The following is a 27467-nucleotide window of genomic DNA, read 5'->3' as shown; positions in this document are numbered from 1 at the left end:
GGCGCCCAGGGTGTCACTGTCGCTTTAGAAGCGACTCACGGCCCAGAAAAGGAAGGGCCAGGGTGGCAGGCGAGGGACCCCTCCGCGCCCGCGGGCTTCGGCTGCTGGGGGCTGCGTTGGCACGGAAGGGGTTACAACAATAGAGACGCCAGGAGGACCGGGCGCGGCACGAGCGGCCCTAGCCGCCACTCTCCCCGGGGTTGGCGCCGGGAGACGACCGCGCAGGCGCCATAGCCCGGCGTGGGGGCGGGGGGCACCCCCCCCCCACCCCGCCCAGACACCCGGAAGTCTCCGCCTAACGGGCCGAGCCCGCGCCTCCTGTCCTGGAAGGGGGCGGGGCCCGAAGCCCCTCCGCTCGCGGCGCCATAGAGAGTGGACGGAGGACCCGCGTCCTAGACGCGTCCGGAAGTGGCTCCCCGGGGCGCCCGCTCCGCACCATAGAGCTGGGGGGGCGGCAGCTAGGGGGGCGCCGGGCTCGCCTTCCTAGAGCGGCGAGGACGCGGGGTGGCGGCTGGAGGGGGGGTGGGAAGGGGAGGGGGGAGCGGCGCGGGCGGAAGCGGCCAGGAAGGTCACTTCCGGCCTGGGCGCCCGTCCCCCTGACCCCAGGGTCTGAGTCGCCGCTGCCGCCGCTGCCACCATCCGCGAGGGAGGAGCGAGGAGGAGGAGTGCGGCGCGGCGGCCCCGGGACCGAGGAGGTGAGGGGAGGGCGCGGGGGTGGGGGGCGTGCGCCCGGGGCCGGGTGGGCGCGCGCCTCAGGGCGCCGGGCTGCAGCCGGGGGGGCGGGCGGGGAGGCGGGAGGCGCGCGCGCCTGGGCGGGCGAGTGCGCGTGCGCGCCGCTGGGGGGGCGTGAGCAGGCGCGCGGCCGGCGACGCGGGGCGGGGCGGGGGCGCGCGCCTGGGGAGTGCGCGTGCGCCGCGCCGCCGGGGGGCGCGCCCGCCGCGGGGTTCGGGGCCGGGGGCTCTGGCAGCAGCGTTCGCTCCACTCGCGCCCCCCCCCAGCCTCCGCGGCCGGTCGTGGCCGGAAGCGGTGGCAACTCCTGGGGGAAGTGGAGGTCCCGGTGGGGGAGGAGGCCGCGCGGCCCAGCAGGCCTGGCCGGAAACGGCGGCCCCGGGGGGTTCCCCCCCCGGCCTGCCCCCGCTCCTTCCCGCTTTCAAAGGAGCCGGGTCCCGTTGCCGCCCCGGGCGGGCTGCGTGCGGCCTTTGATCCGGCCGGTAATTACGCGCGTTCCGGCCGGCGGGAGGCTCATTCATTCGCTCTGGCGCGGGCGGCGGGCAGGAAGCGCGTGCGCAGGGGAGGCGGCGTGGTGGGGAGTGATGGGCCAAGGTCAGGCACCGCGTGGCCCGCGGGGCAGGGCGAGGACGGCGGCCGCGCCCGGTGGCCACCTGGAGGCCTCCCGGGGCGCCGAACCGCGCCTCCGAGCCCCAGCTCCCTGTCCCGGCTACAAAGGGGGACATCCCAGTTGGTGGAAATGAGTGCTCCTCGGGCCCGGGGGTCGGGCGAGCTTGGCATGGTGTGATCAGACGGAAGAGTGAGCCGCGGGGAGTGTGGACATTGGCTCTTACAGAGCCGGGCCCCGTGCTCGGCACCGAGGACAGGGAGATGAACAAGGGCCCTGAGGGAGCAGATAGAAATCGGGACAGAGGTCCGTGCCCCCTCCTCCCCTCACTATCCCCGTCATCATGCAGGGGGCTGAGGGAGCCAGGAAGACATCCCAGCCAGCCCAGTCCAGAGGGGCAGTCAGCGTTTAGGAGGGGACGAACTTGGTTGGGGTTTTCCGTGAGGTTTCTGGTGCCCGGCCCTGCGCTCGGCCAGTGCTGAGGATCCAGCTGGGAGTTGGGTCTGGCCTCGCTTCTGCGGAGGCACAGTTGCCGCTGATCCTGGCTTATGCCCTCTCTGAGGCTGTAAGCCTCTTTGGCTGCGTGCAGCTGGCATTCACCTACCTGCCTCTGCTGCAGTCCCCTCTGGCCCTCCTGCCTCAGCTCCAGAGAACGTTCAGATCAGGTTCCTTGTGTTATCTCTTGTCTTAGTCGTTTTCCTTCTGGAAGTCTTCCAGGTTTAACCCCCACGCGGCAGAACTAGAGAACAGGAAAGGTTTAGCACTGTGCTGGGCCAGGAGCCGCTCTGCAGCATGTTAGCCCAGGTCTCTGGGGTCAGACTGGTCTGGCTTCAAGTCTCAGCTCCACTGTTCATCACCTGTGTGAGCTTATTGCACAGGTAATGTATCAGCTTCTACTTGAGTAAAACAGGGATGATAAGAATACAGTAATGGTATTGACCTTGGTAGGAAAGCTCTTAACGCTTTCCTTTTAGTGCCAGAGCAGACCTCATAGGAGTGGGTGTAAAGTGTGTGGACAGGCCTCTGGGGCCAGGTGTTCCTAGACCAGCCCAGGCCTGGGCTCTGTCTCTTCCAGCCCTGTGACCTTGGACCTGCCACTTCCCCTTTCCCAGGCTCCGTTTCCTCCTCATTCCCCTAAGAGGGAGAGCACAGTCGACTGTTTACTGGCTAAGCCAGTTCATCAAGGCTGCTGCCCAGGCCCGGTGGTGTGCGGGGCGGGGGCCGGGGGGGGGGGGGGGCGACACAGCAGTGGTCGGTGGTCGTGGCCGTGGCGCAGTGCTCTGCTGCGGGGTGGGAGAGGAGGGTCGCTTGGCTGGGCCAGAGCCCTGTGGGCGAGGCACGTGCATGGAAGCCCAAGGCACAGGGCTGGGGGATTTGCCAGGATAGCCCTGGGAGCTAGAGGAAGCTGGAGGGAGGGCGTTCTGGTCAGGGAAGGATGTCCGGGGAGATGGCGTGGCCCGTTTTGAAGGATGGAGAAATTGGCCAAGAGGACCCTGGGACTGGGGCGGAGGATGGTGAGTTCCGGGCAGGCAGAGGTAATCTCACTCCATGGTCTCCAGCCACTGCCTGGCCACCTCGTGCCTTTTGGTGGTCACTCCTGGGCACACAGCTCTTGGGGCACCTGTGCTCAGACGTGGCCCGCAGCCCGCAGCCCTGGCTGTCTGTCCTGCCGTGCTGCCTGAGGTCTCCTGCCTGCCGTGGCATGTGCTGGGCGCTGCCCCCCCGGGGACTCAGCTCTGGCCCTGGCCTCCTGGGGAGACAGGCTGCGGATCTGACGACACTCTTGCTAAGCACTTGACAGGCACCTGGCCCTGTGCCCGGTACTCACTGTCCTGAGCCCCTGGAGGCCCTGGGATGGAGGTGGTCCCTCGCGCTTTGGGGGGTGGGACTGAGCCCCAGGCCCCACAGCAGCACCGGAGCACAGGTCTGAGTGATTTCAGGGCCTGGCCCTTTATCAGGATGCTGCCGCCTCTGTCAGCTTATTTCTTTTGGCCAGGCTTGGGGTCTGGGGGAGACCAAGGCTGTTTTGAAGGTATCTCAGGTGTCAGTCGTTGGTTTGTGGACTCGGGGCTCCCCCTCTGGTGGGGCAGCTGTTGTGAAGATTCGTACACGCGGGCCCGCTGGCTCCGGGGACTTTGAGACCCAGCCCCCGTCTCAGGTGTGACTTTCACAGATGGCCGGGACACGGGCGGTGAGTGCTGAGGTCCAGGTGTCAGGAGGCCTCACCGACCCATGAGGCGGGTGGGGAGTTTGGGTGTCACACTCCTAGGGTCAACATCCCTGTTGTGGGAGCACAGGGAGCTGTCGCCTTGCCCTGCTGTGCACCCAGCCCACTGAGCGGGGGTGGGGGGGGGATTGTGGGAGGGGGGCCCTGGGATGCTCTTGGGGTCCTGGGCCCGCCGTGGTGGGCTTTCCTTGGCTCTGTCTGCCTGACTTTTGGGCTCACAGGACGCTGACATCTCCCATGCCAACGGGGAGTCCTGTGTGGGCAGCCTGGTGATGAACGTTGCTGGGGACCCAGAGAGGCCTCCGGCGTGGCCCCAGCCTTGAAGCTCAGGGTCAGGCCGGCCGGAAAGTCGTGGCTCCCTGGGGCTCTGTGTGCAGGGTCTGCTAGGAGCTCGAAGTCCCCTGGGGGTGTGTGGGGGACACGCAGGGGTACGTAAGCCGGGGAGATCCTCCCGGGGACGTGGGCGTCATCTGTAATCGTGAAAGTAAAGGGAGCAGGTGCCAGTGTCCTCGCTGGAAGGGAAGGGGTGCCTTGGAGCCTGGCCCACTGGCTTCATCTTGGCCCTCCTGCCCTGTGGCTCTGGGGCGTCGGGTCAGCCACCGAACGGGTCTGAACTGGGCTTTAGAGTCCTGGTCCACGCCAACGGGGTGGTACTGGGTGCCTGGCTCCTTGTTGAACACGTCAGGCGTGCCATCCTGTTGGATCTTGACGCCAAGCCCTCGACGATGAGGAGGCCCCGGGGCCAAGCGCCTGCCCTGGGTGTGGGTGGTGAGGCCAGTCCTGACTGGCAGCCTGCCCTCCTGGCCAGAGAGGACAGCCTCTCGTCTCTCGGTGGTTGAGGGGGTCGGGATTGTGCTCCTGCTGCAGCCCGTGCCCGGTCTGTGCTCCATGAGTGCGCGCTGGTCTTATTTGGTAAGAGGGACAGTTGAGCTGAGGGAAGGAAGTCTGGGAAGGCTTCCTGGGGGAGGCGCTGTTTTCACTGGGCTCAGGCAGCAGATCTGCAGGCAGGTGGGCAAGGTAGAAGGCACCGCTCAGATGGCCAAGGCAGGAGAGTCTACACACGCCCTCAGGATGGGACGTCTGGCCTGTTGGCCCAGTTGAGGGGATGACAGAACGTGAGATGGTCCGTAGGTGCAGTTCTGATTTTTTTTTTCTGTCCTGAGAAGTATTTTGTTTGTTTAAACAATTTTTAGTTATCCACTGACATTTAAGAATCAGGAGTGTTCACAGATGTTTCGAAGCTCTAGAAACGCTGGGCGGCGGCAGGTGGCCGGGGCAGTGGCTGCAGGGCTCCCCACCACTCCCGGGTGGGCCTGCAGTGGTAACAGTGGCTCGGGGTTCTAGGAATTCCAGAAATGTCTGTCTTTCGTGGAGTGGGTGGGGAGTGGTGACTGGGGCCGTGCATGTCTACCCTGAGCTCACTCTCTTCCTTGCCAGCCTGGCCCCTGCTGGGCCCCTGGGGAGGGCTTCAAAGGACCGGAGAGAGGCCAGGCTGGGGAAATAAAGCAGTGAAATAGACTTAGGTGAGGCAGCCTGATCAGCGGAAGGAGGGAGGAGGCAGAGAGACCGAGGAAGCAGGGGTGGGAGCCCGAGGCCCCTCGACCCTGTGTCTGAGCATGCTGCAAGCCCTTCTCGGGAGCAGTGGTGTGCCCCGCTGGCCTCAGACCAGATGGAAGACACCTGAGTGGTCAGTCCACGGGGGAAACACGGACAGTTCCCAGGGAGCTCCCCCCAAAAAGATCCTGATGGCATCACAGAGCATTCCCCCAACCTTCAAGCCACAGGTCTGACGTGGGGAGGACCCTGCAGACCACTTTGGGGGTCCGGGGGGTCCAGGGGACACAGAGGAGGGAACAGATCGGATCTTCAGGCCTAGAGTGAGGGGTGAAGACGCCCACAGAAAAGGGGAGCGAGGGAGGAGCTGGTTGGGAGGTGGAGGGGTGTGCCTGCAGCCCCAGAGGTGCTGGGGGTGTCTGCCGCCCAGGTGGGCTGAGGAGGGGCTGGGGGTCCGAGGCGGCCCTGTGGAGTCAGTGGGTTGTGCGCTCCAGCCGCTCGCCTGCAGGGAGCGGGTGTGCGCAGGAGCGGACGCAGAGGAAGGAGATGAGAAGGGCCATCCCAGACAGTGGTGGGTGGTGGTGGGTGCCAGGAGGGAAGTGAGGCCGGCTCTGGGATGTGCGCGGTGCTTGTTGGGCCAGGGATGTGATACTTGAGCAGACCTTGAAAGGTGAGAAGGCGTCAGGCAGGTGGAGGACTGGGGCCCAGCCCTCTGGAGGGAAAGAGGGGGCCTGGGTGGAAGGTGGGAGGTGGGAATGAGGGGGCCGGAGGAGGAGGAAGTGAGTTTGCAAGGGTGACTGGGGCGAATGGGGCCCTGCGGGGCCTGGGGAGGAGTCTGGATTTTGGACTAAGTGCAGTGCATGTTGGAGGTGGTTTAGGCAGGGAAGTGATGTGAACTGACCTACCTTAAAAGAAGAAAAAGTAACCGTGTCGCTGTGACGTAATTCCTGTATTGTACAATTTGCCTACTTGACGTGTACAGTTGGTGTGTTCACAGGCGCGTGCAGCCATCACCACGCTGATTTTAGGACTCTCTCATCATCCCCGGAAAGGCTGTGTCACCCACTCCCCTCCCTCCCGGAGCCCCTGGGAGCCACTGGTCTGTGCGTTGTCTGGTTTTGCCTGTCCCGGACATTGCACGTGAATGAGATCACACACCACGCGGTCTCTGTCTGCTGTCTGTCGAGCTCCATCCATCAGGCAGCCCTGGTCAGTGCCTCCTTTTCCTGGCTGAGTAGTACTCCAGCTGCGGGTGGGCCACATCTGTGCGTCTGTTCCCCCCAGGGACAGGCGTTTGGGTGTCTCCACGTTTCGGCTGTTGTGATTTATGCTTCTGTGTACACGTGTCTGTGGGTTTTTGTGTGGACATGTGCTCTTTCCTCTCGGTGCCTGGCCAGACCGTGCTGGGTCATGCTGTGACTCTGGGTGTGGCCTCCCGAGTTGCTGCCAGCCCTTCTTCCGCGGTGGCTGCGCCGTCTCGGGCTCAGCAGCACCGCGGGGGGGGGGGGGGGGGTCCCAGCTTCTCCCATCCTCGCCAGCACCTCTGTTTTGTGTTTTCATTGTGTCCGTCTCAGTGGGTGTGCCCTGGGGTCTCTGTGTGTTTTTCTGTTTTGTTTTTTTAAACTGAGCCGCCCGGCAGGTGGGATCTTAGTTCCCTGCCCAGGGATCGAACCCACACCCCCTGCAGTGGAAGTGCGGAGTCTCAACCACTGGACCGCCAGAGAAGTCCCCCTCTGTGTCTTTGCTGAGCATTTCCCTGATGGCTGAAGATCTCGAGCATCTTTTCATGTGCTTATCAGCTCCTTGTATGTTGTCTTTGGAGAAACGACTGTTCTGATCCTTTGTCTTTTGGCTTATTGGAACTGAGTGCCTTGAAGAGATGAGCTGGTCTGTGGTGTGGGGAACAGAGTTTGGAGAGGTGTTGCGAAGGCGTGTGGGTCCCCCGGAGGGTGGGAGTTGGGAGAGGAGGGTGGTGAGGATGGGGGGCGGGGGAGGAGGGAGAGGGCCGTGACTGGCAGGTGAGCTCCGGAAAGGGAGGGAGCGTGCCGCTCGCTGTCCCCGGGGTTAAGGCTGAGAAGTAGCCACTGCGTTTGGTGACCAGAAGGCTGGCGTGGTGGTGGTGGTGGTGGTGGTGGGAGGACGGCAAGGGGCGGGAGTGGGGGTCACAGCGCGGCCCTGACCGCGGAGGGAAAGCGGCCAGAGGGGAGGGAGAGGTGCGGAGGGTGAGGGAGGCACTCCGGGGAGGTCGGGCAGAGAGAGGAGGCCGAGGGGGCAGCTGTTTCCTGCAGGAGAACCCGGGAGCGGGCAGAGCTGGGCGGAGGAGGGGAGCTTGGCAGCAGACGAAAGAGCGGGGTCGTTGGCGGGCCGGCATCCAGAGGAGGTGGGCGGGATTAATAACAACAATAATAACAATAATTTGTCTCGCGCTTAATAGCCAGCCGGGCCGTGTCAGATCTGCGCGCTCATTGAATCGCTCAAGGGCCTGGCGGGGGTGGTCTTCATCTCTGCGGAGCAGGGGTCCGAGCAGCCTGAGGCCGGAACTGCAGAGCGTTCGGGGCCGAGGGAGGGCAGGACCCATTGCTTTCGGCGTCCGCGGCTGTCGGCGTCCGCGGCTGTCGGCGTCCGTGGTCGGGCTGGCTGCCGGCATTGCCCTTCTCCCCCAGGGAGCCGCCCCGTCCTGAGAGCTGCCGGGGCAGGGGCCGCCCGGGGCCCTCAGCTGTGGGTGGGAAGGGGCGGCAGCGTCCGCCGCCCCCCTCTGAGGTCCTGGGCAGGACCCCAAGCCCCCGGATCAGGACGGGAGGCCCCAGCGGCTGCTCGAGTGGACGAGGGAGGAAGGGACCTGCGTGTGATGTTTAGTGAGTGTCCTGGGCTCTTCACCGGGGCCGCGGGTGGCCCCCGGCGCACGCTTCCTGGCCCTCTCACGCGGCTCCGGGGGTGCCTGCTGGTCCCGGTTGCCCCGCGGCGTGTGCAGGGTCCCAGAGTGGAGCCGCGGGGACGGGGCGCCGGGGTGTTCTCACGCCGTGGCTGCCTCAGTCTCCCTGGTGGGTGCTGCAGCCCGCCTCTGCTCAGGGTGGAGGCTGAAACGCCGCGTGGACTGGCCCTGAGTCCCCAGCTGTGCCCTGTGCCAGGCGCGCCGACCAGCGGCACCCGCGGGAGGCCCCGCCCAGCCCCCCAAAGTCAGGGAGAGCGGCTGCATCTTTCCAGAGCCCCGTGAACCTGTGCCCGGTCAGGGCCTGCTGCCGTGCCTGGAGCCGCGCGCAGACGCGTGGCCGGCCTGTGCAGCCTCTCGTGTGCCCCGTCTGCTGCCCCCAGGCCAGGGCTGGTCCCGTAACGTTCAGGGCCTGGTGCGAAACGAGGAGGTGAGCCCCTTGGACAAAAAGCCAGAGAAAAGCTTTTTCCTTCCTTCCGAGGTCTCTCAGCCTGTCGTGGCGTTTTTCACTTGGTGTTCCGCGTCACGCTTCCCGGGGCACGGGGTTGCCCTCAGGGGTGCGGACCCAGCTCCTGCCCCAGCTCGCACAGGACGTCCTGCGCAAAACACGGGATCCCTAGGTACGGTGCGCAGCAGTGTCGGGGCGGCGACCACGGAGCCCTGACCCCCACGCTCAGGGCCCCCTCCCCTGTCCGCCCACTGGCGGCCCTGCTGTGGCCCCCCGCAGGTGCCACGCCTGCCCCTTCCCAGCTTCCATCCTGCCATCCCGGGCTCGGCCCCCCTCAGGCCGCCGTCCTGTTCCCCCTCCAGGCCTTTCCTGTGTGTCTGCTCGGCCTGGTTCGCTTGCGCCTAGATCCCGGCGCCCCTCGTTCCTTTGCAGCGGGTGGGCACACCTTCTGTAACCGGCCAGAGCGTAAACGTTTGAGGCCTCACAGACTCAGAGGCGATGTTGAGGGTGTGTGTTGATACCCAGATACCGGTTAACATGTGACCACTTAGACCCAGTGAGAACCGTTCTTTGTTGGAGGGCAGCTTCCAGGAGAGTCATCGTGTGCGGACCGTCCCTTGCATTATCGTCTCAGCTCCGGTCTGGCCCACGGAGGGGTCTTTTCCTGCGGGCCGTGGGGGATTTTCCTCTGCCCGCCTAGGGCTTCCGGCTGGACTCAGGCGGATTAACAGGAGAAAAGCATTCGAGTTTTATTTGCATGACCTTGGGATCCCTCGCAGGAAAATTGAGGGCCAGAGCAGTTAGCAGGCTGGAGCGCCTCTTACACGCCACCGGGAGCAGGGGGGCTGCGGTGGGGCGTGCCCGTGGGGCCCGGGGGATGGGAGAAGGAAGGGCATGCTAGTAGATCCCTCTCAGGAGGTGTCTTGCTCCTGGTGCAGGGGGGCGCTTTCTTGGGGGGACTTGCCTCCTGCTTTTGGGGGAGCAGGTGGGTTCGGAGCGTTCTTGCACCTGCTGTTTTCCGAGTGCCTGGAGCTCGCGACCATCAGGGTGGCGGCGCTGCCAGTGTGGGCGGGCGTCCTGCGTCTCACGGCCTGGCTCCAGAGCAGCCCTTTCCCACCGTGCTGGCCTCGCTGTCCTCCTGGCTCTTCCCGGCCTGGACACTGGGGTAGTGTTCTGGGCAGCGTGGCTCCTGGTGCTCAGTAAGCACCTCTAGGTGCAGGGAACCTCTGGCCGCGGGGCAGGCCGCCTGACGCCTCCCCGTCCTCTGTCCCCTCCCCCAGAGCCCGTGGTTCCCTGGAGGGTGGATGGAGGCCGCGCAGGCCTTCTCGCTGCAGGAAGCTGGCCTGAGGTAGCCGCTCGGGCCGGGAAGTCCCTGCTTTATTGATCTGCACGCGATCGTTCCAGGGCAGCACGTGATAACTGCCTGGCAGACAAGTTTCGACACCAGGCACAGAGGAGCGGCCTCCGTCCCACCTGCTCAGCCCCCGAGCCCTTGGCCCCTCTTCCTTTTCTCTCTCTCACGCGTGTTTCCGATGTTGCTGGGGGTTGACTCAGAGGGCCCCATACGAATTCTTAATATCGTAAAGTTCACCCTCTTGTAAAGTGTATAATTTAGTGGTTTTTACTATACTTACAGAGTTGTGCAACCAGCACCACTGTCTGATTCCAGAACTTTTTTGTCACTCCAAAAAAACCCCGTGCCCACACGCCGTGCCTCCCCATCCCACCCCCGGCCTGGCAGCCGCGCGTCTCGGCCCGGGCGGGTCACATCGCGAGCCGCGCACTCTGAGGGGCCCCGCGCTGGCTGCTTCCCTGGGCGGCAGGGTCGTCACCCCTTGCTGGCTGTCAGGCGCACCCTGCTGGAATACCGCTTGGGGGTGGGATCCTGAGGTCACCCGGCGATGTCATCCTTGTCGGGCCCGGCCAGGCGGTTCCCCCAGCGGCTGCCTTGGCTGGCGCCCCCGGCCGTGCGGTTTTCATGTTTACCTGGGCTCTGAGGGCCCGCGCAGTCCCCGGTCCCCAACACCGCCCCACCCCCCCACCCCGATTTCCCTGTTGTGACGCATGGTCCTCGTCATCAGAAAAACCCAAGTTTTAGTTTTTTTCCTTTGTTACAGAAGTAATTATCCATTAATGTAAAAAAAATTGAGACAAGAAAGTGTTAAGATGGCTCTCCCTGTTGGCTGGGGGTGAGGGGCACTCTCCAGCGTCGCCTCGGAGGCTGTGAGATGTCCGCGGACCCGCGTCCCGTGCTCTGTGATTTACTTCCTACGTTTTCTCCCACCACGGGGCTGGCAGGCTCCTTCCGCTGCCCCTCCTCTAAGTCTTGCTGTGGTGAACTTTTTTCCCCTGTAAGAAGCATTTTCCAAGGTTTGGGTATTCCCTGCAGACGAGCTTCTGAAGTGGGCTTCCCCGGGCAGGGGCCGCGAGCTCCGCCGTGGCATCGCCCGACTGTGCCCCCGTCACCCGGACTGTGCCGGCTTACCTGGCTGTTGGCCCGCTGGGGGTGGGGGCTCGGGTCCGAGGGCTGGTCTGTCCTTCGTCTGTGGGTCTCACCACTTCCTGCAGTGGGTCCGAGAAGGGGTGGGGGGGGGTCAGGTTTGGGGCGTCCCCCGAGCCTCTGCTCTGCTCGGGCCCGCGCGTCGGGGCGTCACCCACACGCGTGCAGCACCTGTCTGTGTCTGGCGCTGTTGTGGGGCCCGGGGGTCTTGGCAAGGTGCTGACGTCGCGGGGCCGGGAGGCCTCGCAGGAGCTGACGCCTCCCCGCAGCGCGGGGCGGGGGTGGGGTGGTGGGGGGACGGCTGCGGGCTGGCTGCAGCCCTGCCCCGGGGGGCGGTGAGTCCGGCAGGCCGGGGTGGGGAGGCAGGGCAGCCCTCCCACAGCCCGAGGCTGCCAGGGTCCTGGGAGCCGCCACAGCCGGGCCCGGCACCGCCCGTGCTGAGGAGATCCTGGCTGCTGTCCAGGTGCTCCCTGCTGCGGCGGCAAGCGACCCCGGGATGTGGCCCACCTGCGTCTGTGAGCCCCCGTGTCCCCATCCGTAAGACAGCTGTCGTCGTGGTGCCCACCCTGAAGAGACCCTGCTTTGCAGACGGCTCTCCAGGCCTCTGCTGGCCTTCAGGCCCGGCAGGAGGATCCAGCTGCCCTGCCTCCCAGCCTCCACGCTGCCCCGCGCGCCGGGCCTGGACCTGCCCCCGGGCCTTTGCACCTGCGGCCCCTGCTGCCCACCGCCCTCTCCCTCCACGCTGCTCGTTCCCGCCCCTGGGGTCCCCCTTCCAGGGGAGCGGCCCCTCCCGGCCCCTCCGTGTGTGTCTCGGCACTTGCGTTGCCTGAAATCGGCTTTTCTTTCCTGTGTGCGTTGGTTGTCTGTCTCCTGGACGGGCAGGGACCTCCCCAGGGGGCGGGGGCCTCGGGGCCTGTCGGGCACGGAGTTTTTCTGTGTGGGTGGGGGTGGGCGTGGCGGAGCCGGGTGGGGAGAAGGGGGTTGATGGCATCAGTGTTCAGGGAGATGTGCAGCGCGCACAGCCAGCCTGTGGAGCCCTGCACTCCCGCCGGGGCCTCGCGCCAGGCCCGGATGAAGGTGGGCTCAGAGGCGGTGGCGGTCTTGGTTTTGTCATCACTCTCCGTGGAGGTGCACCCGTGTGCAGGGGAGGCTGGGCTGTGACGACCTGCGGGGCGTGAGGACCGGCTCGGGAAGCCTCTGCGTGCTTTCCTGGGGACCCCAACCCCAGCCCCGTCCGCTCCCCACGCTGCACGCTCACTCCCATGGGTGCCTCCGGGGCCTGGGCCTCCCCAACACGGCTGCCCAGGTCCCACCACGGACTCCGACCAGAGCGTCCCTGCTTCACCGCTGGCCTCGCCTCCGGCCACTGGCTCCATTCCTCGAGCTGCCTGGTTCAGGCCTCCACCTTCCCGGCGCATTTCAGCAATGTGCGCGTGCTTGGTGGGTGTCTGCCTCCTCCTGTCCCGACGGTCTGCTCACTGTCGGGTCCGGGGGCGGCCCTGCCCACAGGTGGCCCAGGCCCCGACAGGCCTCCGCGAGAGGCGTCCTCCTCCCCGGCCCCCTGGCTTGTCTTGTCCTTCGAGTGTGCCCTGCTCTTAGGGTCCTTGTGACCCTGTGTTGAGCGTCCGGTGGCGGAGCTGGGGAGAGCCAGGGCTGTGCCGCCACCGGGCCTGCGTCCCTGCCCCGCTCCTCCGCGCCTCCACCTCTGCCCGGACGTGGGGGCGGCCGTCACGCGGGGCTCGCGGGTGCGGGGTGACGCGGGGCTGCGTGCGCCTGGTGCCCCCGGGCCTGTCTTCCCTGCCGGCCCGCGAGCTCCGTGGGCAGGCCCGGCCTCCCCGCTGCTGCGCGTCTCCTGGTCTCAGGACTCGGTGAGTGAGCACGCAGGAGGGCCTGACCCAGACCCCGAGCAGCGGCTCCAGCGGTTCTGGGCACAGACGCGGCGCGGGGACGGCCTGCCTTCATGTCCCGGCCCTGCTGCCGCTGCCTCGGTGTCCTCACGACGGGGGTGATGGTGCCGCCTGCCCGGACGTCAGCCCCTGAGGACAGAGCCTGGGGGCTTGTGAGCGACCCGCTCGGCAGAGCACGTGTGTGTATTCTTTACCTAGACGGGCAGGTTCTCTGAGCTCCTGGCAGACTGCCAGTAGAGGCCACTGAGGGGCGGGCAAAGGAATGGGCTCCTTTCAGGGCCTGGGTGGTGGTGAGCCCCTTGTCCCTGGGGGGATGCAGGAGAAATGGGTCAGGCTTCTTGTGTCGAGATGTGTGATGCTTGGGGGCAGATGGCCCCGTTCCCAGATGCCAATTCTCCCACGTGGCATGGGAGGTGGAGGACTGTGGGGGGTCTGCATGCATGCAGACAGACCTGAAGGGTCCTGAACCCCAGAGGAGGCACGGAGGCGCCCCCTGCCCAGGTCCCGATCGGCTGTGCCCCTTCGTGTCAGAAGTCCTGCCCGCCCGCCAGTATCCTGACGGGGAGGGATGTCACGCCAGGGAGCAGGGCCCAGAGGGGACCAGAACGCTGTGGCCCCTGTACCAGGCTCTGGTGAAAAGCAGAACTGAAGGCCTCCCACCGCTGCCCCCCTGGGGCTGGGTGCCTGCCCACGTCTCCCCGCCCCCCACCCCCCCCACCAACCCCCACGCTCTGAGTTCACGATGCAGGCAGACCGCTGCCGGCCCTGCACCTCTGCACAGCCCGGAGCCCAGGCCCAGCAGCCCCTGCTCTGCCCGCCCTGCGGAGGCTGGAGGGGGTGGGGAGGAAGGCTGGGCTGTGTGCCCCAGGGGCCAGGCCCTCCACATGGCACGGCCCCGGGCCGTGGCGGGGCGCGGACGGGAGCCTGACCCTTGAGGCCAGGAAAAGGGGTCCAGCACGGGCTCTGGAGCAGGTCCCCTCGGAGGGAATTGACGCAGTCCGCGCGGGCGCGTGAGGGACGTGCACGTGGTGTCCACAGCCGCCGTGCTCTCTGTAGCCAGAGGGGAGACACCCAGGCTCCGTCACCTGAAGACAAACAGCACGCGGTCTGTCCGCGCGGGGGAGCGTTGCTCAGTGTGTAAAGGAAGGGAGTTCCCGGGTGGGGGGGCGGGCCTGCACAGCGCCTGTCCCCCGCCCGGGGCTCTGCATCCCGTCTGGCGTCCTGTAAACTCTGTGCTTCCGTCTCGTGCCTTCTCGCAGGGGCCCAGACATGGAGCTGCGGGAGGAGGCCTGGTCTCCGGGGCCGCTGGACTCCGAGGACCAGCAGATGGCCAGTCACGAGAACCCAGGTGAGGCGGCCCCGGGCGTCCTTCCCAGCGGACCCCACGCCCTCCCCGCCCTCCCGTGGCTCGGGGGGCACCGTCCTTCCTCGGGGGTCAGCCAGGCCGCCTCCTGGGCCTGTGTGGCGTCTCCAAGCTTCCCCTGGTGGGAGCCCTGGGCGGCGGCCTCCTCCCCACCCTCGTGGCCGGGCGCCCTTTCCGGGTGGCCCCTAGTTCTCCCGGGCAGGGAGCTCTTTAGACCAGGGTGGTGGACCCACATGCCAGTGGGGCCAGGACGTAGAGGGCTGGGGACGGGCGGCGATGTGCGGGGAGTGGCGGCCCACAGAGCAGGCCCGTGCCCATCGTGGGGCAGAGCTGGGTGTCTGGGTTTTCATGGGACTTGCATCTTTCTGGGTTTTTATCTTTCACTTTTTAAATATTGGCAACGTTTTATTTAATAAAGCGTTATTTGGGTTGAATAAAACGCTTCTCTGAGCCTCGGGGCCTGGGCTTTGCTTGTGGAGACCCCGCCTCGGCCCCGCTGACGCCTTCGTGGCCTCCCGCGTGCCCTCTGTGGAAGCTGTGCGCCCCGGTTCCGGGGCTTCTGTGCAGGGCGCCTGAGAAATAAAGTGTGAACTTAACCTTCATGCTGCTGTTGACGCGTCTTCGTGCGGCCATCACGTCTTTGTGCGTCTTGGCACGGGCTCAGCCAGCGTTTCTTGCTGTGAGGGGCCAGAGGGGAGATGTTTCCGGCTCTGTAGGCCTCATGCCCCTGCCGTGTGGGAGGGAATGGGCGCGAGCACGTGCTGATAAAACTTTATTCACAGAACAGGCTCTGAGCTTGTGATCCTGGTGCCAGCGTGCCCTAGTCGTCCAGGAGAGGTTCTGAGGGCCCGGATGGGCTGGGCGTAGGTTTCATAAAGCACTCGAGCCCCTTCTCCTGATCTAGTTCTAAAGTCCACCGAGGGGGGCGAGGGACGCTCCCTGGGCTGGCCCCGGGTGGCCCTGGTTACACAGGCGGAAACGTTGCCGGGTGTGCGGCCTGTGGGGCGCAGGCCCTCTGTGCCCCGGTGGGAGGACCCATGGCCCATCCTTCCCCACGTCACCCCACCGGGCCTGCCCCTTTCTCCTTCCCCTGTCTTTTATGTCTTTTAGCCTTTTTAAAGTTAACTTTATAACCTGTTCCATTGTGGAAATTTCAAATACCGATAGTGTGGTGGTTGTACTTCCCGCTGCCCAGCCTCAGCGGTGAGCCTGCTTCTTAGTTGTGCCTGCTTCTTTTTTTCTGTAGAATTTTAAAGAAAATTCCAGACATTATATCATTTCACCCATACATTCAACAACAAACGCTCGTCTCACCTGATGAAACGTGGCCCAGCACGTGAAGCTGTCCCCAGCTGTCTCCAAAACGCACACTTGCCTTGGAGTAAGGTGGTTTTAATTTTGCAGGCCGTCCACGCACTCGTTCTGAGGAGACCTTTACAAAGTACATGTGGGTTTCACGGCCCCTCTTCCGGACTGCTGCCCCGACCCCTTCCCCCACTGGAGTCTGTTGGAAGCCTGCCCGGCCCCTCCCGGCGTGGTGCGCCCACAGCGTGACACCCCTCCGCTCCGCGCGTACGCCACGTGGCCTGGGCGCGTCCCTGGTCCTGGGACTGCCCTGCTGGGTCCCGCCTGTGTGGAGCCTCCTGTGATGAGGCCGTGCCGGGTCTCTGCCCTGAGACCCCCTGGCTGGTGTCTGGGCGCACGAGCAGCAGGCTTGGCCTGGCGGTAGCCCCCGAGGGCCTGTGGGGGCGGGGCAAGGGGCCCGTGGGCAGGGCTGTGAGCCCTTCCTGTGCGCCCCAGCCACCTTGGGTGGGTCCTCTCATGGGGACCTCACGGCCTGCGAGGTCGAGGTGCTGATCGAAGGGTGCTGGGCAGAGCGAGGCCGGGCCGCCCCCCCGGTGAGGCAGCCGGGAGCCGCTGGAACTGGGGGCCCGGCCTGTCTGCAGGCCGCGGCCAGCGTCTGTGCTGGGCTGCCTCACGGGCGCACTGACCCCGACCCACCGCCCGCAGGTGGGAGAGCTTGCAGGCTCGGCCTGGCGCCGTAGCTACAGCGTGTTCAGAAAGAGACGCCATCCGAGAAATGAATAGTGACTAGAGACGTCCCGGTTCTGAGGCGGGAAAGAGCCTTCAGCTGGTGTGTTGGAAATCACGCACCAGGGACAGGTCCCGGCCTCCCGCTGTCAAGCCCGCCTCTCGCGTCCTAGAGCCCTTCAGAATCACCCCACGGAGGTCACCTCAGATGCCACGTCTGAGCCAGATGACAGCAGACCCCACGTAAAAACACAGCCACCACATACAGGCAGAACCCACACCCCTGGCCGCACTGGCAACACACCTTAGGTGCAGAGCCCCAAAATACACCTGGGTGGGCACAAGCCAACGCCAGGCCAGTGTGGCGGTAGCAGGGGCGGGCGGGGAGGACGCCCCAGATAGCCCTGGGGGTCACTGGAGGCCTTGGGGTCACACGGAGGCCAGCAGCTGAAGTCGGAGGTGTTCCGTCCAGACCAGGAGTGGGGAGCGCAGGGCCGCTTGGGCGCACGGCTCCCTGACACCCCCCAGGTGACGCGTCCTGCCCTGGTGGCACCCATGCAGAGCAGAGCCTGCCGGGAGGGGGTTCAAGACTGGGACCCCTGCCATTGACCACAAGGGGGGAGGGAAGGTCCGGATAAAATCAGGGTGGTCGCAGGGCAGGGAACCCTGCATTCGGAAGGGGGACCCTTGAGGAGCCAGAGATGCTGCCCAGAACGTAGCCTCCCAAAAGTCCAGGGAACTGACTACAAAAATGAGCGACACCGGAAAACTTTTGAGTTCAGTCTTCCTGCTCCCACTCCCCAGGAAGCTATTAGAATAAAAAAGAAAAGGGGCAGAACAGGATCTCCACTGTTAGGGAGGGTGGTCGGAGGTACACCCCCAGACAGGTGAGGATTGTTCAGGGTGGCCAGGGGAACAGCCGCTGGAAGAACGAGCTGAGGACAGCTCAGCTCAGGGCGCAGAACTCGGTAGACAAATTCATTTCAAAATGAAGTAGAAGGAGTTCAAGACTGAATAAAAATGACTTGTTGTTCCTTAAGAAAAATTGAAGGTGAAAGGAGGGACATTTTAAAATCAAAAAGAAATGAATAAAGATTAAGGCAGAGTTAAAGAAAAGGTACTGAAGTTAGGTAAAGAAAGCCCCTTGAAGAAGAAATGCAAAGGAAGATAATGGTACAAACTACGCGTCCAGAGAATATTCCTGAAATGTAAACAGTAGGTATCGAAGGAGCAAATCACAAATCTGAGAACATCAACTTGGATGCACAGGACATGTTCTATTCAAGTCACTGGGCTTTAAAGGAAGAAGCAAACCCTTCGGGGCATCTAGACAAAAAGAGCAAGTGACTTACAAAGCAAAGTAGACGGGATTGCTGTCAGACTTTGTCAGCAGCGCTTTGTGCCAGGAGAAAGTGGAGTCGTGTTTAATGATTCTCTGGGGAGAAAAGGTAGAGCCCAGGATCTCGTATTCAGGAAAACTGACCACGTTTGAAGGGCACAGGTGAACTCGTCAGCCAGCAGGAGCTGAGCAGATAGGGTTCTGGTGGGCCCCTCCCCAGGAATCTGCGGTCACGTGAACCTTGGGCAGCCGCCGTGGCTAGAGAGAGGGGCTGTGCGCGGGGGTCGGGCTGAGCGAGGGCTCCGGCGGTGGAGGTCTGGATGTGAGGGGAATGGGAATAGTTGACTTGCTTCCCCAGGGATTGTACTTGGCAGTGGTGGTGTTAGAATGCTTACGTTGAAGCTGTGTGATGTGGGATTAGCACGTGAGCAGTTATGGGGTATTCAAGTCCTCTCTTCCCCTTGTGAGGAACAGAGATGCAGATGTCCTGGAAAAGACCGCATAAAAGCCTCTTGGCCTGGATTTGTTATGGGAAGTATCAGAATTCATAGGAATTTTATCTTAAAAAAAAAAAAAAAAAAAGCAAGCAAGCAGTGATCATTTCCCCACTGCGGTGTTGAAGTTCTGTTTCCCACCAAAGGAAACCAGAGCCCCTTGGAGAAACGGCTGGTTGCAGGTCTGGGGTAGGACGAATGGGTGAGCCTAGAGCCTCTTGTGAGGCTGGAGGGCAGAGAAGCTGTCAAAGACCACCTGGGTCCTGTCCAAAGGACTCGGAGCCCCCTCGAGGAGGCTCCCACGTGCTGAAGATGAGGGGTGAAACCCACCAGGTATGTTTAAAGCCATGAACTCAGGATGATGTTAAGAAAGAAAAGACAACTTGGTTACCTTGGAGGATGGCAGGCAACCAGTTTATAACCGTGAAAACTGGGCAGGTAAGGGGACATGGGGTTCATCCTGCCGTAACCACGTGGAATTTCCCACTGGGTTCCAACCAGCGGAGGATGGAGCGTCAAAAAACTAGTCCAGCTCCTAGACGCACGAGAGACCACAGAACAGCCCCATTTTGCACTCCTCGATGAATCCGCAGACCTAAGCCTGGGGTGTCAGTAGCCCTTGACATCACAAGAAGAGAAACGCGAGAGCCCGTGCCTCCGTGGAAGACAGGACTACGCCTGCAGAGTGCCGGCGGGGGCTGTGGGGCTGGGCCAGCCCGCTGTGACTGGCAGCAGATGCAGGGGCCTAGGCGCGCGCGGTCAGCAAGGGTCCAGCGGGCTGTGGGGCTCCCGTTCTTCAAAAGGAAAATTGTAAGGAAAACCAGGAGATGGGGGACGCTGTGTATCACAAGAGACTTAAAGATGCACTGAAGTGAAAAGTGAGGCACCAAACAGGGGTGTCTGGAGACGCGCAGTCGGGTGACAGCCCCGCAGAAGTGCACGGGAATGATTCCTGCACAGGTGGGGGTGGGGGTTCCTTTTGGGGTTTGGAGGGGGTGCCCTGGGGAAGGGCACAGAGGGGCTCCCGGTGAGTGGCCAAGACCTGTGTCTTGACGGGGCATTTGTCTCACAGCTTTTATTGTGGTCAGTTCTGTATTCTGTGTGTGGGCTCTCTGCATGTCATGTGTTTTAGGACAGGAAGGAAAAACGTGGACATCCCGTAAAGCCACAGGTCCTGCCCTTGCCCAGAAGGTCTGCCTGGGGGGATCCACCCAGGAGTGGGGAGCTGTGTGGGCAGCAGGACGCCGCTTGGAGCTGGAGGACCTGGTGCCCTCGCGGCCTGAGCGGAACCCTCCTTCAGCCAGGGGAGGACAGTGGCCGTTAGTTGCTGTGGGAGGACGGGGGTGGCGCCTGGGACACCCCCTCCCGGTTCCCCCCCGGAACGGTGGCCACGCGTCATTTCTGTCCTCTTTCGTGAGTGACCCCTTGGGCTGGCCCCTGTGCTCGCCTCTTCCCGGGAGTTCTTGCATCCGTTTAGAGATGATGCTGTGTGGCAGGGAGGTTGCCCCGATGAGGAAGGGGCCCGGGGGAAGCCGCTGACTTCCTGCCTGACCTGGAGGGGTGCAGACTCAGCTCCTGGTGTCAAGAGCGGCCTGGTGCTTGGAGAGCGCGGGTACCTGCACCCACTCTCCGGGGGGGGGACCAGGAATCTGCAGGTTGAGCGAGAACCCCGCCTCCTGGAGTGATGAGACCCTCCTCCGTTGAACATTCTAACGCCTGCTTAAACAGCAGCGGGAGACTCTGGCAGCCCAAGGCTGCAGCAGAAGCCTGCGCCCGGGCCACCCTGCTCCCTGCCCAGCGGCCGCTCAGGCTGAATCTCCCCGCTTCTGGGCTGGAGGTCTGCCCCTCGCCCCCCACCCACATCCAGGGCACCTGATTGAGTCCCAGGTGTTCGACAAGGTAAGATGGGCTGTATTCAGTTCCTGTCATTGTGATGGTAACTGCTCTCCGTCGCTGAGTCAGGTGGCATATTGTCCAACTTTCTTGACAACTTTGAAAACAAAACGTTTATTTCAGTCAGAGGAGTTCAGGGTACTTGGGATGAGTCAGGTGGTATGTGGCTCATTTCGCGCCACGAGCAGCCTGGTTCCTGCTGTGCCCCTCCACACCCTTGCTGCCCGACGGCGCTGCTCAGAGCCAGACCGCTGCCCACGGTTCAGTTTATTCTCGCGCATCTCCACATCATGTGCTTATGACTGTATTTCTTTTTTTTTTTTCCCCGTGCTAGGTGGCTTGTGGGATCTTAGCTCCCCAACCAGGGATGGAACTGGGGCCCATGGCAGTGAAGGCAAAGCTTGGAGTCCTAACCACTGGACCGCCAGGGAGTTGCCATGACGCCACTTCTTGATTTCTGTTGACACTAAAGCAGCCCCCACCCCGCCCAGACTTTCTGCCTGGATTTAAAAAAAATTTTTTTTCTCCAGATGATTCCATGTCCCAGTAGCCTTTTCAGGACAGGCCCCATTCCAGTATTCCACGCTGTGGAGCACTGATCCTCAGAGTTAGGTGCTCAGAATCCCCTGCAGGGTGTTGTGTGGGTGCAGGAGCCCGGGGCGGCCGTCTCGGCACCCCGACGGCCGTGCAGACCATGCTTTGCGGCTCCCAAGCCGTGTCGCGGTTCCTGCTGCCCCCGTGTCTGCACCTGTAAAGACCCGAGTTCCACAGCGCCCACCTTGCAGGACTTAAACGCATGGACGCTAATTATTAACTGCGTGGGACCCTTATCTCAGGGGTATTGTTGGAGCAGTTAGTGCCCGGCCAAGAGCGGGAACACAGACAGGGATGCGGGCGGCCCTGGGGGGCTCGCAGGCTCCTGAGACGGAGCGGGAAAAGGGTGCTCGGTAGCTGATCATGGGATTCGTCTTTGAAAGACCCTCGGGCGGCACCTGGGGGCGTGGCCGGAGCCGGAGACTGATGGGCGGGCTGTGGTGGGGGCGAAACCGGAGGCCGGCAGGGGTCCCGGCCTGAGCAGCGTGCCCCACCTCCGTTCCCTAACTCAGGCCCGCGCCCTGGAGGGAAGCGCGTGTCGCTGAGGGTGCGCACAGACCAGGCTCCTAGAGCTGGGCAGGCTGGGGCGGGGGCAGGCTCTCACCTACCCTGGGAGGACGCTCAGGCCAGGCTCGGCGCACATGTGTTAGAGCCCTTGCTGGGCAGGCCGCCTGTGGCGCTGTCCCCAGTCTGCAGGTGCCGATACCAAGGCCCCTAGCTCCTTTATTGCCTGCACGGGGTATGCAGGACCCACAGAACCAGCGACCAGGGTGAGGATATCTGTAACAGAGGCTGCGGTATTTGGGGGTTGCACTCCCAGTTAATGGCGGGTCAGGACTTCCGTGCTGGCCTGTGATCCCATTAACCAGTCCGGTTCCCCCTTCCTCGTCTCTCCCCCACCCGCAGCCAGGATTGTCTTCCGAGAGCCCAAATGTTGGCTCCACCACCATTTCCCGGCTTGTAACCCGTGGTCCCTGGGCTACGGTGCAAACTGCCCTGCGGCTGCCTTAAGGGCTGACCGCGCTTTGCTCTCCCCGCCCCCAGCCTGGGACTTTGGGCTTCAGGAGTCGTTATGTACTAGGAGCCTTCCCTGGCTCTCCATCCATCACCCCCGTTTGTTTCTGTTGATTTCTTTCGCAGACATTTCTGGAGTCCCTACTAAGTCCCGGCATTATTCTAGATGTGAGGGGAACGGCCTTGAAGGAAGGAAAAGTCCTAAAAAGGATGTGTAATGACTGTTTAGGAAATGTCAGGGTGTTTGATGCTCCGAGGACACTAGGAGGGGTGAGGAGATGGGGACTGAGGGGAGGGACATCCACCTGGGTCACGTCTACCGCAGGGCTCTGGAGCGGACCAGCTACCCTCCAAGGGAGGTGCTGTCACCGCCCGGGTTACAGGGGCGCCTGAGAGGGCGCCTGTGGTGAGCGAGGTTCCCGAGGCCACGCAGAGTGGCAGGTGGAGGAGCCCCAGGCCGCTCTCGCACGTGGGCTCTCTGACGCCCTCCTCTCCCCTCTTGCCTTCCAGTGGACATCCTCATCATGGATGACGACGACGTCCCCAGCTGGCCCCCGACCAAGCTGTCCCCGCCCCAGTCGGCGCCCGCGGCTGGCCCCCCGCCCCGGCCGCGGCCGCCCGCCCCCTACATCTGCAACGAGTGCGGCAAGAGCTTCAGCCACTGGTCCAAGCTGACGCGGCACCAGCGCACGCACACGGGCGAGCGGCCCAACGCCTGCAGCGACTGCGGCAAGACCTTCTCGCAGAGCTCGCACCTGGTGCAGCACCGGCGCATCCACACCGGCGAGAAGCCCTACGCCTGCTCCGAGTGCGGCAAGCGCTTCAGCTGGAGCTCCAACCTCATGCAGCACCAGCGCATCCACACGGGCGAGAAGCCCTACGCCTGCCCCGACTGCGGCCGCAGCTTCACGCAGAGCAAGAGCCTGGCCAAGCACCGGCGCTCGCACAGCGGCCTCAAGCCCTTCGTGTGCCCGCGCTGCGGCCGCGGCTTCAGCCAGCCCAAGAGCCTGGCGCGCCACCTGCGGCTGCACCCGGAGCTGTCGGGGCCCGGCGTGGCCGCCAAGGTGCTGGCGGCCAGCGTGCGCCGGGCCAAGGCGCCCGAGGAGGCGGCGGCGGCCGACGGCGAGATCGCCATCCCGGTGGGCGACGGCGAGGGCATCATCGTGGTGGGCGCGCCGGGCGAGGGGGCCGCGGCGGCCGCGGCCATGGCGGGCACGGGGGCCACGGCGCCGGGACCCCGCTCGCGGCGCGCGCCGGCCCCCAAGCCGTACGTGTGCGTGGAGTGCGGGAAGGGCTTCGGGCACGGGGCGGGGCTCCTGGCCCACCAGCGCGCGCAGCACGGGGACGGGCTCGGGGCGGCGGGGGGCGAGGAGCCCGCGCACATCTGCGTGGAGTGCGGCGAGGGCTTCGTGCAGGGCGCGGCGCTGCGGAGACACAAGAAGGTCCACGCCGTGGGCGCGCCCTCGGTCTGCAGCCGCTGCGGACAGAGCTACTACCGGGCCGGCGGGGACGACGAGGACGACGACGGCGAGGCGGCGGGCGGGCGGTGCAGCGAGTGCCGTGGCGGGGAGGGCCGGTAGGGGCGGAGGCCCGGGGGGGCAGGGCCCCTCGGGCTTGGCGGGGACGACGGTGCAGGACCCAGAGACCCGGGAGAAACGGACAGAGGGCTGCCCCGGGGCGGCGGCGCGCTCGACCCCCTCCCCTCCCGCGGCGCGTGCGGCCCGAGGGGTGCGGCGGGCCTGGGGCGGGGCGCCGCGGGCGCTCAGCTGGCCGCCCGACCCCTCCCCTTGGCCGCCCCTCGGCCTGGCCTGCCCCTTGTAGGTTCTCGGCCGAGCCCGAATCAGGACGTTGTGTGAGAACTAGAGAGACCAAGAAACGACAAACCCACGAGCGAAATCGACCATTTTCCCTCTTTCTCTTCCCCCACGACGGGGGATGTTGCGAGGATGGCGAGCAGTTGGGCCCTTTCCACTCGGAGGGGCCCCAGAAAGGGAAGGGAAAGAGGGGTCCTTTTCCCTTTTAGAATTTTCTTTTAATCATACCCCCTTCCTGACCCCGCCCACCTGTTGTTTTCTCTCTTCTCCTTCGCGGGTCCCATCCTTTTTCCTCGCTCCAGCCCTTCCTCCCCGTCCTGGATCAGGGGTAGCAGAGGAGTGCTGGAGGGAACTAGCCCCTGTCCCAGGCGCACCCCGCAGAGAATGGGGTCCCGTCTCATCCCAGGCCTGGGCGCGGCTGGAGGAGGGGCGCGGGGGCAATAAATCGCACTATCTAATTGTCCCTGCTGTGCGTGGTTCTTGAGTTCGGGGAGACGGAGGGCTCCCCACTGGGCAGCAGCTGCTGAGGGGGTACCAGCCGTGGGCCGGGCCCGCGGGAAGAGGGGCCCGGGTGCAGACGGGGTGGTTGTCCTGCAAGAGGGACCGGCCAGGTCACCAGCAGCAGGTTCTGGGCCCCAGCGGAGTGGCCCTCAAGTATCCAGGCTGCAGGATGGGCAGGCCTGTGAGGAACTGGGGCGGTTGTTCAGAGTAAGGCCCGCCCACTGCTGCTTTTAAAAGGAGTCCCACAGTCAGGAGGTGGGGTTGCACAGGCCCTGCCCCTCGTGGTGGCGGGCAGCTTCGCCCCACGCAGCAAACAATCTCAGGCTCCCGTCTGGGCATCCTCCACCAGCCCCTGCAGCCCCTTCCTGCATCCAGCTTCTTGGAAGGCTTGGCCTGGAAGTTGTGCGTGTCCCCCTGCTCAAATCCCATGGTGGGGGGTGGGGAGTGAGGACAGTCACAGGGTCACATGTCACTGCAGAGGAGGCTGGGAACAAAACTACCCTAGAGGAGGAAGCTGGACTCTGGTGGTTGTGTGGGTACCTACCTCCCCGCCAGGGCCCCAGTGGAGGAGCCGCCACGGGGCTGGCAGGAGGACAGGGGTGGGCAGTTGCGTTCTGCTGCTTCTCATGTTCCAGGTACTAGAACAGTTCCAGGTACTGTGTCATGTGCTGGACGGACCTGCTCCTGCAGCATCACTGCAGCAGTCCGGGGACTGCTAGCAGGTCTGTCCTCAGGGTGGGGCCCTCTGATGCCAGTTCCAGTGTCCTGGGACCCTCAGCTGGAGGCTTGGGAGGCTGCAGTGGGTGTCCTGTGGGAGGAAGGGCCCTGCCAGGGGGTCTTTCCAGCCTGGCCAAATGGCTGTGGGTAAACGCCACGTTCCTTTTACCTCCCCAGAAAGAGGAGTTTACCAGCAGAGGGAGAGTTGAAGGAGGAAGCGGAGTTTCCACTTGGAGCCCTGAATCTCCCCCTGGCGCTCTGCTGTCCTTGAGCAGATCCTGCCCCCATCCTCCTCTGGGCCTCAGGTTCTCCTCTGGCTCAGAAGCAAGGTCACGGACAGCCACCTGGGGGGTGGGGATGTGACTCCCCAGGAGGAGTTACTGGAACATTTTGGGCGCGATTGTAGGTCAGAGAAGCATATTCTCAAGTGGCCGTCGCCTCGCTGGGAAGTTGGTTGCTGCGGTTCAGTTTATTTTGAGATCCTGGACCCCTCTAAAGGAGGGAGGGAGAAGTGTTTGTCCAGAGCGGGCACAGGTAAACACCGCTGAGAAAACATTGCCCAATGCCCGCAGGTCCCTTGACTCTCATCCAGCACTGACCTTGGGCAATTCTAGAGGCTGGGGAGGGAGGGAGAGGAGGAGTCCTGCCTGGCGGGTGGCTGGGGTGTGCCCTGTCACTTGGGTATAAGTAAGCGGTTGGGTTGAGTCATCCTCTCCCGCCCCCAGGAGGCAGTGGCAGGACCTGACACCCTGGGCAAGGATGCTGGGCCAGTTTCCACGGTGCCGCATATATAGGCTGTGTGACCCTGGGCGGGTGAGCTAACCCCTTTGACCATCGTCTTCTTACTCTGTGCAAAGACAAGCTCGCCTGTCTCAAGGGCTCCCTGGGGTGTCTGTAAGGGCCTGGCCCTCGGTCCCCGACAGCTAAGTCCTGTCCCCAGAAGGATGCTGGTGCAGGTTGAGGAGCCAGGGTTTCAGTCCCTGCCGGGCGGCGGGCACTGCTCCCCCTCTTCTCTCCGGGCCTCACATGCACTCACCTCCTGCGGGACACCTTAGTTGCTCCCACGCTTCGGCCGCTGTGAAGCAGCAGCTGCACCTTTGGATCTAGGAAACAGCCAGCCTCCTACGAAGGAGACGAGAAGTGGCCACAGCCTCAGCGTCACACGCCGAGGGGCGCCTGCCCGGCAAGCACACCGGTCCCGTGGGGTGTGGGGGTGCTTCTGAGGGAGCTTTCTCTGTTTAACGTGGGGCAGCGTTCTCAGGTGGGGCACCTGTACCCCAAAGGTAGCGCCTGGCAATGTCTGGAATCATTTTTAATTCTCAGGACCCGGGTGGGGGTGGGGTGGGGGTGGGTGGGTGCACCCGTCATCGAGTGGGTAAAGCTGGGGGTGCTGCTCGACGTCCTGCCGTGCACAGGACAGCCCCCTCCCCCACCACAAAGGATCGTCCAGCCCCCGAGGGCGACAGTGCTGAGGACGAAACACGTGCTGAGGATGAAACACCTGCCGAGGGGACGCGAGAGCCATCCTTTCTCCTCCCTCTTATCTTTGTAAAGCTGGGGATGATGCTCTGCCGCCACCTAGTGAGCATCAGGGAATTGCGGGGAGGTGGGCGGGGATCCTCCCTGCGCTGCTGAATTAGCTAAGCCTGTAGTTACCCACCGGCTGACTCGTTAGGGTGTGAAGTGGGAAACTTCTACTCAGTGACCTCAGGTCAGGTATTCTGTGACTTGTAGCCTAGAGGATCGGAACTGACACGCCTTCACACCGCAGGTCCCCACCCCATGGCCAGACACGCTAGGTCAGGGCGATGCCCCTGGATTTGCCAAGGGTCACCCTCCAGGAGAGGGTGCATGTCCTCTTGCTCTGGTGCAAATGTAAATATGCAACTATGTATCATATCATAGATTCCACATATAAGTGATATCACATGGTATTTGTCTTTCTCTTTCTGATTTACGTCATTTAGTATGGTCATCTCTAGGTCCATCCATGCAGCTGCAAATGGCATTATTTCATTCCTTTTTATGGCTGAGTAATATTCCATGGTATATATGCACCACATCTTCCTCCATTCATCTGTCGGTGGACATTTAGGTTGCTCTATGTCTTGGCTATTGTGAATAGTGCTGCTGTGAACATTGAGGTGCACATGTCTTTTCAAATTAGAGTTTTTTCTGGATTGCTAAATGACTTTTTGTGACACTGGACAAATGTCAACATCCATCGGCCTTTGTTTCCTTATCTGTAAAACAGGAAAAGTATTACCTACCTCTTGGGGTTGGTTTGAGGGAGAGACTGTGGTAGACCAGTTGTTCTTTACTACACTAAGCAATAAATTTGACTTTGTGTTTATATCTCAGATGTTGAATGATAGTCACATCCTCCTTTGAAATTCAGATATGAGCTTAAAAATTTTTTTTAAAACACCAACAGAGCTGTGTTATCAAAATTTGGGGGCCACTTTTAAGGACCTAAATCCTCCCTCCTCTTCTCTGGAATCATACCCGCATTGATCAAGAAGGCCACTGGATGCTTTTTCCAAATGCTCAGTGTTTATTTGATTCTCCACGCCCTCAGGCAGGACAGACATCTCACAGATACGGAAGTCCTATGACTTGAAGGTCGCAAGCCTACCTCAGAGGCAAATGCAATGACCAAGTTAAAGTGGGCACACAAGAATCACTACCTATGAGGGCTTTAGGAGAATCAGAAATCATTAACCATCTCTGAGAACCTCTGGGCATAGCTGGACCCTAGAAGCTTCCTCCATCGGAGCAAGCCTGGGTGGGGAGGATTTTCACGTCT

At 63.2% G+C, this 27467-nt stretch overlaps 1 protein-coding gene across 6 annotated transcripts; it reads left to right on the top strand.

Moving 5' to 3' along the window:
• Positions 1-353: 353 nt before the first annotated feature.
• ZNF787 (zinc finger protein 787) lies at positions 354-23906 on the top strand. Of its 6 annotated transcripts, none has more exons than XM_057719644.1 (3): positions 356-695; positions 14161-14249; positions 22140-23906. In XM_057719644.1, exons 2-3 carry the CDS (start codon positions 14171-14173, stop codon positions 23207-23209), a joined length of 1149 nt encoding a protein of 382 aa, XP_057575627.1. In that variant the 5' UTR covers positions 356-695; positions 14161-14170; the 3' UTR covers positions 23210-23906. The 6 variants fall into 6 exon arrangements, with proteins under 6 accessions (XP_057575631.1, XP_057575627.1, XP_057575628.1 ...); XM_057719645.1 differs by lacking the exon at positions 356-695 and adding an exon at positions 11348-13080; XM_057719646.1 differs by lacking the exon at positions 356-695 and adding an exon at positions 15511-15645 and having other exon boundaries at positions 14162-14249.
• Positions 23907-27467: the final 3561 nt, after the last annotated feature.

Source organism: Hippopotamus amphibius, unplaced genomic scaffold (genome assembly GCF_030028045.1).
Source record: "Hippopotamus amphibius kiboko isolate mHipAmp2 unplaced genomic scaffold, mHipAmp2.hap2 H_1, whole genome shotgun sequence".
Taxonomy (NCBI): Eukaryota; Metazoa; Chordata; class Mammalia; order Artiodactyla; family Hippopotamidae; genus Hippopotamus; species Hippopotamus amphibius.
The sequence above is the reverse complement of the archived record's forward strand: the minus strand, read 5'-3'. Positions and strand labels throughout refer to the sequence as shown.